The sequence below is a fragment of the Trachemys scripta genome, chromosome 15 (assembly GCF_013100865.1).
Source record: "Trachemys scripta elegans isolate TJP31775 chromosome 15, CAS_Tse_1.0, whole genome shotgun sequence".
In the NCBI taxonomy this organism is placed as follows: Eukaryota; Metazoa; Chordata; order Testudines; family Emydidae; genus Trachemys; species Trachemys scripta.
In genome coordinates this window covers 10,483,626-10,497,617 of record NC_048312.1, presented here as the reverse complement: position 1 = coordinate 10,497,617, position 13,992 = coordinate 10,483,626, and the positions used below count along the sequence as shown (strand labels likewise).

The following is a 13,992-nucleotide window of genomic DNA, read 5'->3' as shown; positions in this document are numbered from 1 at the left end:
TGGAAAAGGATAGAGTTCTCAACCTTTCTGGGGTGGGGTAAGGAGAGGACATCTCAATATAAACAGATTGGGGAGGGCAAAATAGATCCCACAGTTCTGCAACCTAGATGAATAGACTTCCTTTGCAAGCTTTCAGGGGAGTTATTATGAACGGCAGCAGCATGAAGACGTTCATTTATAAATATCACCTCAACAGTGTCCTTTCATAAAAAGACACCCTCTTGGCTTAGTACAATATCTTTAAAACCTGAGATGGAGAACACTGGGTCTGATAGTTAAACACTCATCACTCTGGCGGTTTTACCACTCGCATCCCTCTCCCTTCCCCCACTAATGATTAAGCTTTGCCATGGAAGAAATTGCAATTCAAAGATCCATCATGCCTTATCAGAGGCCAACTGCAGAGAAACTGCATTCCAGATACCATTACAGCGACCTGTTGGCTTTAACTAGAGGCACAGTCTTTGGAGAACCGCTGAGCATCTGTAATTCCCATTGACTCGGGATCAGACTGTTTGTGCCAACACTTCTATAAGGTAGAGTGTCAGGGATTCATTGAGCAATCACTACAGGCCAAAAACGCTGCCTCCACAAAAAGTGGAGCTCTTTCTTGTCACACTACCCATAGAAACGCTCTAAGCCTCCATATGGCCGATGTCCAAATCCCAAATTACAACTGAATGCAAGGAGAACTCTCTCTTCCATCAAACAAGCATGCCACAGCGCACCAGGAGCTGTGAAAAGGTAGTAGCAAGCACCAAACATACCTGCCAAATCCAAGTCAGGTGGATTTAATTAGGAACATTCTAAATCAAAGTGAAATAGTTACTTAAAAAATAAGCATTTGAAAAGTGGCAGCACTAAGTTATTGAGAAGTTTGATCACATTACTACTTTGTCATCCATTTAGGAGTTTTCAAATAAATCTGTCCCCATACAGAAACCTTCCTGAGTTTACAGACTAACAGTATTCACAGCCACTCGTCCAGGATCAGTAGGGTGCAATCAGATTCGGTCTGTCTCTGCCATGGTGTTCTGATCAGTGAAAATTAACAGATGCTGACAAGTCAATACTATATTATCTTCTCCACAGTAGTTATTTATTGTATTTGCTACTCTTTATTTCATGCCAGCAGAGCGATCAGTTGTTTGATTCTACAGAGTGCAAACAAAATATTCTGGCTATTTCTAAAGACACATGAATTTTTAAAAACAAAAAACTTTCTCCCAGTTGTTGTAAAAATAAATCTGGTTTAAAGAATGGATACTCCATAGCTACCGTCCCCACTAGCACATGAATAATTCTACTGAAGGAAGTAGTGCAGATCAGTGTGAGGAATGAACATGCTGTAGCAGCCAAGTAAGGATGGGCCATTAACTAATTAAGTCATTTTAACTAAGAGAGAGAGAGAGAGAGAGAGAGAGAGAGAGCGTGCACATATACACACACACAAACATACACACACAAATTATGTAATCAAAGTATGGATAATAGATTAGATTTGAGCTGCAGGTTTAAGTGGTTAGGTATAAGTAGGATTACACCACAGTGGTACAGGACTAATAAGCATGTATCACTGATGAGTGTGTATTAAGGCTGTAACCCAAGGCCTACAGGCTTTAGGTCAGTAACATATGTAGCTTGGCTATGGAAGGCCTCAGGCCTGAAACGGGTTGGCATGACCAGCTGACAGAGAGATAACCCCGTACCAGTAAAATGTAAGAGGACAGTGAAAGATGTGTGAAGTGTTGCTGTTCTGGAAACTATGCAGCAATAGACTGGAACGCAATGTACCAGTTAATACCGCAAGATGCGTAACGGTAACGTTTCAGGGGATTCTGCACTAACCTCAAGTTGCTATGGTAACTCACTGACATAGATGAAAATGAGACTAAGGGGAACTAAGGGGGTTGCCTCTGAGAAATGGAGCACCCTAAAATTCATGGGATGTGGAAGTGCCAATAAGGAAAAAGGGGCTGTGGGGGTAAATGAAAACTCAGGGTAAAAGGTGTTGCCTAGCCTAAGTGAATAGGGAAGCACACCAGGAAACAGCCAACAGGACGTCCACTTGATAATCACCCTACTCATCCCCAGCGATGTGAGTATGAAATCATTGATGCTGGACATCTTATGATTGCTCTCTCTCTCTCTGTAGTTTTGGCATTGTTCATCTGCTCAATTAAATTGTTAATAAAAATAGCTTATGACCATAAGTAACACTCACTCTTCCTCCTGTGCTCCTAGAGTCTCCAAATCCAAGGATATTTCTAATGGTGGTTCTCACTGTGCTAACCCGGATACTGTAATCGTTCAAGAGCTTGAACGTTTGGCACAGGTCACTGTGGTCTAAGATACTAGGGCCGGCTCCAGGCTCCAGCCGAGCAAGCTCGTGCTTGGGGCGGCAGATTCTACGGGGTGGCATTCTGCCCAATCCTAGGGCGGCACAGCAGGGTTTTTTTTTTGGTTCGCCACTCTGGCCGCCCTGTAGGGGGCGGTGGCGCGGAGGAGGGGAGTGCCCTGCTGGGAGCGGGCTGCGCGCTCCGTCTGCCCCAGCTGATGCCAGGTCTATAGCACGCCCAGCAGGGCAGCTCGCGTCCTTCCCTCCCCGCCGACCGGAGCGGCGCGGAGCCCTCCTGGCAGACGGCATGGCAGTCGGGGCCGCGTGGCGAGCGCCCCGCTGAAGCCCTGGCCGCCCCCCTTGTCTCTCCCCACTGCTCCTTCCTCCTCCCCGGGGCACATCTGCAGCACCGGGAGTCCCCCTGCACACATGCTCCGGCAGCCCTGCACGTTTTTTTTTTTTCCTCTCCCTGCTTTGCCGCTCCGATTTTTTTTTTTTTTTTTGCTTGGGGTGGCAATAAAGCCAGAGCCGGCCCTGTAAGATACCATTGGTAATACCAACCCATCAGTATTAAAAGGCTACAGTCCTCAACCCTAGTCCATGATCCTGTGGCACAGGATGACCAAGTTTTTTGCCTACCTCTGAAATCACTTATAGGGACAGTAAAGACAAGGGAGAGAAAAAAAAAAACGCTAGATTCTTCCCTAATGTCACTCAGCTGAAGTTACATCAGTCATGAAGCTAGCTCAGAGTGAGAGCGGGTTTGACCCAAAGCCCAGTGAAGTCAACAGAAGGTTCTCATAGGCATTGAACCAGGAGATCTCATAATAGGCCTACTCCAGCATTCATTGTAGCCAATGACAAGCTTCCCACTGACCTCAGTAGGCTTTGAATCGGGCCCACTCTCTCTCTCTCTCTAAGCTAGCTTCATCCCTGGGATATCATCCCTAATTTATAGGGGCAGGGAAAGAATCCAGTTGTCCAGGGCAGCATCCCAATGGTCTTAAATCACAACAGCCTCCTCTCTCCTTTACTACACAACCTTGATTCATCACAAGAACAGGCCCATCCTGTGCACTGAATGAGGCAGGGGTCCTGAGGAAAAAAAGTAGTATGTGATAATGCATTTAAAGACTGTATCATAAGGTGTACCCTTAAGGGGGGTTGAATTAAGTTTGCACAGGCAACTAAATTTCCTAGCATTTCCTAAATTTCGCGCTGGACTTTGCAACCTTAATCATGTTATTTTAATGTAGCTCTTTGTGTGTGTAATTTCTTGAGGGTTTGGGATTTATTTTTTTTAAAAACAAACTAAAAATCCCAGAAATTCCATCAAGTGGCATCAAACAAACAGACACCCAGCAGGGAAGATTTCAGCCCAAATGGTTAAAATTTAGCAAATTATAAGCAACTGAAAACCAGGTCTTATGGGAAGTGTTTGGCAATCTTAATAATAGTCAGTGCTACCAGCCTGGCCTATATGAATAATGTGCAACCTTTCATTTATTCGTTTCCAATTCTGGAGGGAAAAAAAACAAACAGTACATTTGTCTTTGGGCATCTCTAAGTTAAACATGCACAAAAAGTTACAGGTTCTCTCTGTGGGGAGGTAAAGATTTTTTTTTTTTTAAATGTACCCATGATTTTGACTTTGTAAAAAGCAAACAATATTAAGTCAACAGACAGATAAAAAATAGAGGCAGAAATCAAAAAGGCATGGTTTACGTAGTGCCTTTTCACTTTCTCTAATTTCTCAGTGATTAATACCCTGCATAGAATGTTCAATGCAAACCATGCCAGCCAACCATCTCAATTCTGTGGTGTCACAGGAACAAATTAAAATTGTATTGCTCCAAGTATTAGACAAGAAAATTGATCAGAAAATGGAATTTCCATTCCAAATCAGAACGAAAAGCCAAAATTTAGCACAGAATGAAAAATCTATTTTTTAATTTGAAACCATCAAAACATTTTGAATTCATCATGTTGAATCCTTTTGACAATGTCAAAACATTATAATTTCTAACATTAACATTTTGATATAATATAAAATCTAAATGATGTCCAAATGAAACATTTTTACCTTACTGAAATGAAACAATTTGACACCATAACAAAGTGAGAAAGGCAAAAGTATTTGTTTTGACTTCTCTCTCGTTTAAACATTTCATCCAAAAAAACCCAACACATTCATGCAACACATTTCAATTTTGACAAAACTGCATTTTCTGATAGAAAACTGGGTTTGAAAATTTTTGATGGCTCTATTAGGTGACACAGGAACAATCCTGCACTGGCATGAGGAATCCAGCATTGACAAGGTAGATGCACTTCACGTCTAACTTCTATGATTCTATGCTAATTAAGAGAACAAAATTATATGGGCTAAATTCTCACTTCAGTTACACCAGACCAACACGATGGGACTGCACCATGCGTTTTATTTACTTTAGACTCTTTTTGTGCACAGTAAAACTGGCTTTTAGATGTGCGCAAGAGACCATGAAGGTTTTGTTCCTTCCAAAAATATAACAAACAAAAAAGGTCTCTTTTCATAACTGAGAAAGCCTTTCACTCTATTTTTTATTCCCCCCCCCCCCATTCTTCTTCAAGGTTTTCATATAAATGTCAAATTCCTAAACACTGTTCTTTGGCTCACTGTTTTCTTCATATTATGGAAAAGGCCAATTCACTCTAACAATTCTCAGCCTCCCACTGCAGCAGACTTGTGTATCCGAATCTAAAAACAGGAACACGCAGTCCTTGTCCTTTGATGAACACAAGTAACACAGAGCACACAATTATGATGACAAGAATAGAAATGGGAATTATTGTGTTCCCCCCACATTGTTTCTTATTTTCTGAATGAATGATAAAAAACTAAAAACACAAAAGAACAACCCTACTCCTGTAAAAATGTATTCTTCACTTACAGTTGTAGAGGAAAACTAGAAAAACAGTATTAGAAGAAAATTGCCAAATAACAGGGTAGTGGCTTGACGTTAAACACAACACTCGTGACATTAACCCATTGAAGGACGTTAGAATCAGATTAAACACTTAGTGGGATATATAATAAGTGTCTACTTAGGGAGCCTCATTTAGCTGTTTACATCTGTCAAGCCACTGAAACTGCACAGTTGTCTATAAAGGCTTTGATAATGACAGTGGAGCTATGATTAGCATGATTCGAGCTACTCCAGACAAAGAAGTGCCAGAGTAAGGATGTCTCCAAGCACAAAGCTACTGACCCAAGAAACCAGTGACGAGAAGAGGCATTAATGCATTTCTTAAGTGTAGTGGCAAGGAACCACTTAGCCAAAATGTACTCCCCTAAAGAAAGTTTGGCTGATTGACCAGTAGTGCAAAGATTCCTGTGATTTTAGTGATGGGGATGACACGTTGTTTATAGAATTCAGGCTCGACAGATTAATATTCTTTGGAATAGCAAGGAAAGTAGAAGAGTTGACTTACTGGGTCAATTCACTAGTTACATCTGAAAAGAAAAATGGTGACCTGAGGCGGTGTATTGACCCAAAAAAATGTGAACAAATAGATAAAGAGAGCATTTCCACTCGCTAACTAAAACAGACACAGGCAGTGCTGGAGCAAAATTATTTCCAAAGCTAGATGCATCTCCAGGCTTTTACCGGATGCCTCTAAGTGAGGATACAGCAAAAGCTATGAACTTTCAATGCACCATTTGTCTGTTCCGGTTTCAAAAGGGTCACATCTGTCACTAGAGCCTGAGCCAATCCACAGAACACAAAACAGTACAGCTGTTTGAAGAGCTGAACAGTGTGAAACTGTTTTTCCTTGGGTATTGGAGTCTGTAGGAAGGCTGAATAAAATATAAGGGACTCCATGTCTGCTACAGCAAGCCAGGACAACTGAATTTGAAACTACATCATGACAAGTTTGGTGGCCAGCAGGTTACTGCATGTTACCATAAAGAAGAGATACAGCTAAATTAAGGAATGTTATAAAACATCTGCCAGACACAGGGTATAAGTAGTGTGACCAGATGTCCAGATTTTATAGGGATGGTCCCGATATTTGGGGCTGTGTCTTATATAGGTGCCTATTATCCCCCACCCTCGTCCTGATTTTTCACCCTTACTATCTGGTCACCCTAGGTATCAGGCAAGCCATGATGAAATGTGGTCGCTTGTAATACATGCCCCTTTCTTCCTGCTACCAGTCAAGAAACACAATACATAAACCAAAAAGGAGTGTGAACTAGTTCTTTCTCTCTCTCTCTCTCTAATGGCATGTCTACACGGGAATATCCAGAAAAGTTCATCTGAATTAACTAACTGTGTGATTTTAAAGTGGATTAGTTAAACCACATTAGAATCATAGAAGATTAGGGTTGGAAGAGACCTCGGGAGGTCATCTAGCCCAACCCCCTGCTCAAAGTAGGACCAACCCCATGTGAACACCCTCCTTCACTATTAAAGTGGCTTTAATTTGGTTTATTTCAGTCGGACCAGAATTTGGTTTTCCTCCCCATGGACCAAAGTTTTCACAAATCTACTACAAAAGCAATGTTCATGCTAATCTCCCATGCAAATCTTATTGCCTCAGCAGGAGAAGACACTTGTGTTTCCATCTCTTCCTTAAAATTGAACGACAATATGACCTGGCCGAGGATGGCACCATGCTATGAAATTTCGGTCTCATTCCAATATCTCTTATGCGGATATATCTCTATTGACTCCACTGGAGTCATTCCTGATTTACCGCGGCGTGAGTGAAATCACATAGGTCCAGAATGAGAGAACCAAGATAACCCCAGACACAGCAGACCCTCAACTTTAAGACAAAAGAAAGATAATATTATTTCCATTCTCTGATATGTCTGCTGAGCCAAAATGGTTTCCTAACCTTAATTTAAGGTCATCAGGCCACACGCTATTGAGTAAAACCAGAGATGAGTTTGGCCCCATATCTCTAAAAGACTTAAAACAAGAGGTGATCAAAATCAATTTAAAGTTACTATATCAATGACTGATGCCTGGTCTCATTGAAATCAAACTAATTTTAATGGAACTTGATTTTAGCCCTATGTATTTATGTAAATAGGCGATGTGTCTCGATGCCAAATTTTATTTACCAAAATTACAATTAATAACCAGCAATACTTTCTTGACCAAAGAACAGATCGAAAAATATAACTGTATACACAATCATTTGAATCGCTTGAGTCAAACATTACAGGATCGCAGTATTATGGTATTGCGTAGAGGATTCAAAAAAGTCACCGTCCTATTGTGCTAGGCACTGTACAGACACAAAGTGTAAATCCTTTCCAGGAAGAATTGTCTAACTCAATAGTCAAGACGGACAAAGAATAGAAGGGGGAAGAGGCACGGTGAGGGGATGTGATTAGCCCCCTCCCCCCCAAAAAAAATCACAGGGCAGGGCAAGAGATGGGAATAGAACATAGATCTCCTGACTCCCAGTCCAGAGCCTTAGCCTGTAGATCACCCTCCTATTTAGATTAGCTAGACAGATAGCCTCAAAACCACGCAACAAATAATTATCACTTTGAGACTGACACCTGAGGATGTCTTATTTTCATATCTTCTCTACAACATTTATCTTGTTTCTTTATCTTATACTCAGTTTAGCTTCTCCAACCCCAAATTTACATGATTTCCAACTGCAGCCTTTGTACAATTCTTCAGGGGTTTCCCAATTCATTGTACGACTTTTCTTTTACACTTTTTAGCATAACATCTTCTGTCTCCCTCTAAACATCCAGCATGCATCTAGTATAGCAGTGGGAAACTGCCAAAGTTCTAATCAGCGATACCCCACGCAGAGGGTTGGTGGTGATGAACCACTGAGCCACGTCACATGTCACTTTTCTAAGCTTTATCCAGGGCTTAAAGAAAACCAGATTGGGCTATTCTGACACTTCATTGGTGACCTCATCACCTTCTGAATTTAAGCTTTCATTAAAATGAATTTTAGTACAGTCAGGCAAAATTTTTCATGAAAAGCCTTTTTCCGCCAAAAAAAAAAAAAAAAAGTGCATTGACCAAAACAATTTGCAAATTTGGGTCAATTTCGCTTAATTATTTCAGTTGGAAATTTTTTTTGGAAACACGGAAGCTTTGTTTCAGTATTTCCAAAACAAAGAATTTTGACTTTTTATTTTGAAAAGACATTTTGTTTTGCAATTTCCCGCAAATTGTATTTAAATGTTTTCTTAAACCTCAAAATCAAAATGAAACTTTGTTTTGGGTCAACCAGAATGTTTTAGTTGACATGAAACTAAACATTTCAGTTTGCTGAAAATTTGAAAACATTTTTGTTTTGGGTAGAACTGAAACATTTCCCTCCGACGCCCAGTTTTTTTGGTTTATCCACAAAAAGGAATTATTCGCACACCTCTGTTTTCTAGCTCTTGTGGTTACAAACAAACACCACAACACACTAACCATACTTCTGAACGTGATCCAGTTCTGCACACATACAGGAACAGTTTGCTCCCATTCATCTCAATGGGGTGTCAGTTCAAAAACTTAGTAACAGCAATTTATCCTCAAACTGTTAGCTATTTCTCTACTGTGCATGTTACCAGTAGCTTACCAAAGTGCGGGCTCATACTAAAGACATAACTGATGAAAAATATCCATTGGGTCATTTTTTTCATCCATCAGCTGAGGCTACTGCAGGATGGTTACAACAGTATATTCACCAGCATTTTGTTCAGTCTAGTTTTAGACATCCCAAGCAATGAGGCTTCCAACACCTCCCTTAGGGAGATTGTTCCCCAAACTAACCTTTCCCAACTTTTAGCATGAATTTTCCCTTTGCTCATGCCACTGCTACTAGGTACACTCCCCAGAAGAGAATTTAATAGGTTCTGAACATCTGTATCTTCAGTTGATTTTTAAAAATGCAGACCAGGCCCTAAATCCAAATTTAAATTCCTCCCCTCTCACCTCCAGAAGCATACTATATTTGTGAAAGTTTAAGTTTACCATGGCACATTGTATGGAATAAAGCAATGAACTAAGACATACGAAGCCCCATCTTTTAATTCAAGAGCCAGCCACATTACTCATTGTGAGAGATGTTACTGGATCCATATCTGCAATTCCTTTTTCCATTACACAACACAGCTAAACATTCAAAAGCATACAAGAGCGGATGCATCTATTCTACATCCTTTCACCTAGAACAGTTTATATTTTCTTTCAGAAGGATGGTTAACAAAGCTTCAGATTCTGCCACAAAATATTAACACAAGACCAATATTAAAAATTAATAGGCTGCTTAGCTTCTTTTAGAAATGTGCTACATAAAATGGAAAGTTAATTCCATGCTGTTATATTTTTAGCAGATTGTGAATTCCTGCTGTGTTCTTAACTAGCACTAAAGTGGTGAAATTAACTAATAAAAAGTTTAGGAAAACCTTTATAACTGAGCTGTGTCATGCTATGGAATGGAATTCCAAATGCAGTGGTGTAAACCCCATTGTTTGACAAGTTTATATCCAGAATGGATTCAGCGCTGGGAACAGTGGGCCTGATTCTGCTATATGGATTTGAATGGCATTCTTCCTGATTAACACCGGTGTAACTGAGAGGAGAATCCAACCTTCTAGAATATACCTATCACTTTGTGAGCAATTATGTGTGTGTTTGTGTACCAAAAAAAATCATTCTGACGGTGCACAAAAGTCAGATAACTACATGTATAAATCAGCATAATTTGCATGTACAACCATTAATTGTGTATGTAAATTAAGTGTGCAAATGAACTGACATTTCATCTGAGAAACTGCAGTCATTTTTAAAGGCTTATTAATTTTCCCTTTTTTGCATTTCTGGCTTCTATGATTCTTGTTCACTCCCCCAACTAATCTTACTCTTAAGAATTATCTATGGACTACATTTACAAAAATAAATCTGCACACTTGACTTACATATTCAAAATACCAATGCTCTGATTCAGGAAAGCAGTTAAGCAGATGCTTAACTTTAAGCAAGTGATTAAGTCCCATTTGTTTCAATAGGATTTAAGCATGTGTTTTAGTGCTTTGCTGCACAGAGATCATTTCCTGAAACAGGCCTGAAAGGAACACAGATGCACCAGGGATTTACTTGTGTACATATAATTTCACACTTGACCCCCAACTGGGGCACACAGGTCTGGTGTTTTGCACGTAAAACTTGTGCATGTGCAAAAGTGCATCTATGTGTTTGCAAGCTGACTTTTTACAAATTTGGATCTGACTAAAGGCAAGTTTTAAATTAAATGCCAGGCTTCTCTCTTGAGAATGAATTAGCATTATTAGCCAGATCACATAACCATAGTAAAATGCCACATTGACGCCCATAGCACTGTTTCAGGAGAAATTCTCATGGAAATTCAGGCCTGATAGTAGATGCTAAGGAGTTCGGAGAAGTAAATATAGCTCTTTAAACACCAGATGACAACTTGTCCATAATAATAAGTTTCTCAGCACATTTAAATAGTTTGGTTTGGGGGCTAAAAAGTGACTTTCATTTAGTGGGACTTCAGCTCTCAGAAACAATCACCATCCACTGAGGCCAACAATACGAGTGAAAATACACACGGGGAGAGCAAATAAAACACTTGTTAAGGCCTCACAAGGAAGCCACACAAACACCTTAGTTAATAAGTTTAATTAACTGGCTCTTTTCTCCTTAATACTGTGCAGCCTAACACTGAATGGCAAATCCCTCACTGACAGGCTTTGCTTTAGTTCCCTGCAGGGAACTAATATTTTTTTTTTATTCTCGAAGCATCTCAGAAGCTCCCAACAACTGCTGCTGGTAGCGCCTAGCTCTGACTCCACTGAAGACTTTTCTACCACAGAGTTGAGCTGACACGGACCCAGGTTCCAGCAAGGAGAAATAGCTTACCAAAGCTTGGTTGTTTATAACCTCTCACTGTGGTCCTTTCCCCCACCTCTCTGGAAGACAATGCACCTACCAGGCTCTCCGTTATACAAATCTTGTCTGATACGAGTTCCCATATATTGCCTCCCCATTTTATTGAAGACTGATGAGAATGCCTGTTTCAGGCTCGACTCCCAAGAACAACCTTACAGAAAGGATGCTGCACTGTCCAACTAAAACTCCAGCCCTCTTAAGAAGCTTGAGGCGCTTGCAATATCCCCAGGTGAGACTGCGGCTAATACCATTCTCACCTCCAGGCTGCAGCCCTCAATGCAATCTCATATTTTACGTTAGCCCTTTTCTAGCATGTTGAGGCACTGAGATACAGTACATTAAAATAAACGGGTATTAAGATTACTGGCATTGAGCATGCCACGCAATTTTCTGTCAAGCACTGTGCTTTCCCTACCAATTTGGGAAAAGCCCCTTTATAAATGGTCACTGATCAGTTTAATGTGCTCTTGCCCCACTCCTGCGATACTCTATATACATCACGGCAGTCTCTACGTTCAACTGTCCTAGGAAAAAGGCTGGCAGGACTGGACTAGACTAAACAATGAAGAGTCTTTTTATTAGTAATCCTCTTATGTCTGTCAACCCGCACCGCTGACCAACAGGGTAAAATGCAAAATGAAGGTGTTCACAGTTTAAGAGGACAAGAGCAACAAAAATGACATGGGACTAGACACGTTTCCCTCCCTAAAAGTTATGATTAATATTATGTTAGCACCCACAACCACATAGAGCTGATCCCAGAAACAGGTGCTATTAGCAGGCACCTACCCTGCCTCTAATTTTCCATAAAAATCCACATAGCACATTTCACTGCACTGGATCAGCTGGAGGAAAATGTGGCTTTGACACACCGACCCAGTTTGTGATCACAAAGATGGAAAAGAACTTTGAGATCTGGGATGGTCTAGACAGTATTTGGTCCTGCCATGAGGGCAGGCGACTGGACTCGATGACCTCTCGAGGTCCCTTCCAGTCCTAGAGTCTATGCATCTATGAACCATCCAGCCACGCTTACTGCCAAGGCAGGATTGTTCCTGTCTCTTGTTCCCTAGCGTCTGGTACAGGCCCATACAACACTTCTAACGCTTCTCAAGGGAGATTACTTTGCAACTCTCTCCTACAGTCTAGTAGGACGCTATTGCATTGGGCTAATCACTGTGTCATCGAGATCACTCATGACTTCCTCACTCCATCGGACTCAGTTTCCTCTGTGAGTTCTGCCCCGGGATGAATGGGGACATTTCCCGTAAGGATAAGATCTCTTTATTGCAACTGGATCGATACGGAACAGTGGTATTCTTTCAAAGCCAGCCTGGAGACTTTAAAAAGGGAAACTTCCCGTTTTCCTGCTCCCCAGAGTTTCTCTCCAGGACAACACGACAGGTGACGCCAAGGGAATCGGTTAAAAGGGGGCAAGGAAGGGGGAACGCAACAGGCTTGTGTAAGGAGGCGGCTAAGGCGCTAAACTCGGGGATTGCGTGTACCTGCAAGGGGGGGAAGGGGGGAGATCGCCCAGGGTCTCGGGGAGCTGGATCCGAATCAACTCCTGAACCGCACTTCTCCCCCATGCGCGGGGCACCGCGATCCAGGTTGATTCACACGGTGAAACCCATCCCGCCCGGCCGCCTCCCCGTTTCCCCAGGCTGTGACAAGCGGCCCCGGCTCGCTTACCTTCGCAAAGCAGCGCTCCCAGCAGCAGGCTGGCCGCGGAGCAGAGCCGCAAACTGGTCCTGGCCGCAAACCCCACGGGGCCCATGGTGGTGGTGGGGAGGGATGTCCCGGGCGCTGCTCCAAGAGGCTGCTCCCCCGTTAACTCTCCCTTCCCGCGGCCACCTCCGGGCGAGCCATCTGCAAGCCCCCCCAGCGGCTCCTTCACGCCCCGGGCGGGCGCCTCTCCATGCCTGCCGGGGCGGGTTGGAGGGGGATCAGCCCTGCCTGTAGCCACACGCGCGCCCCATGCTGCCGGGCTCCGCACCCGCCGGGAACTTCCCCCGCGGGACCCAACTTTCCAGCCGGGCGCTGGGCTGCAGCAGCGAGGGGCGCCGCGCCGGAGAGCTGCGGCTGCGAGCACCCAGGGACCGCCCCAGCTCGGAGAGCACAGATCCGCCTCGCTCCCCAGCCGGCTCTGCCCCTGCCTTTATCTCGCCGCCAGCGCGCACAGCCGGACTTTCCTCCGAGCGAGGAGACAGAAACCCCCTCGCCCGGCGGAGGCGGTAACCGGGGGGCTGAACGAGCCCGGGCTCCAATCAGCGCCCGCCCTCCTCCCCCGCTGCCCGCCCTGGGAGCCTCCCAAGCCCCGGGGCGGGATTTCTGGCCTCGCTGGGCTAGAACAAGCTAGAGCCGGGAGTGGGGGCACCGGGGCAGAAAAGCAACAGCCAGCGCTCAGGGATAGAGAGCTTGGGGGGGCGGGATGAGCCCCCGGCTTGTGAGCCCAGGCAGTGGGGAGAGGAGGGGAGACAGCTGGCCGGGGAGGGAAAGGAGACCCCTGCCCAGAAACTCAGGGGAGATAGAGGAAAGAAGCCCCCACCAGGCCTTAAGGAAAGGGGGAGTCCAAGGCCTGGGGGTGGGGAAAGAGACCAGCCCCAAGGAGGGGGCCTATGGAAGGAATCACCCATCGAGAGCACATAAGCACTGGGCAGAGAGTGGGGCGAGGGAAGATGAAGCCCTGCGGGGAATGGGCAGGAGAGGAGGGACCCT

At 43.5% G+C, this 13,992-nt stretch overlaps 1 protein-coding gene across 1 annotated transcript in view; it reads right to left on the bottom strand.

Moving 5' to 3' along the window:
* Positions 1 to 13,479, bottom strand: part of TMEM132C (transmembrane protein 132C) — a 293,156-nt gene extending 279,677 nt beyond the window's left edge. Inside the window, exon 1 of the mRNA XM_034791295.1 lies at positions 12,967 to 13,479. Within this exon, the coding sequence (XP_034647186.1) occupies positions 12,967 to 13,051 (85 nt within the window). The 5' untranslated portion in view covers positions 13,052 to 13,479. The remainder of the gene's footprint in view (positions 1 to 12,966) is intronic.
* Between the last annotated feature and the right edge of the window lie 513 nt (positions 13,480 to 13,992).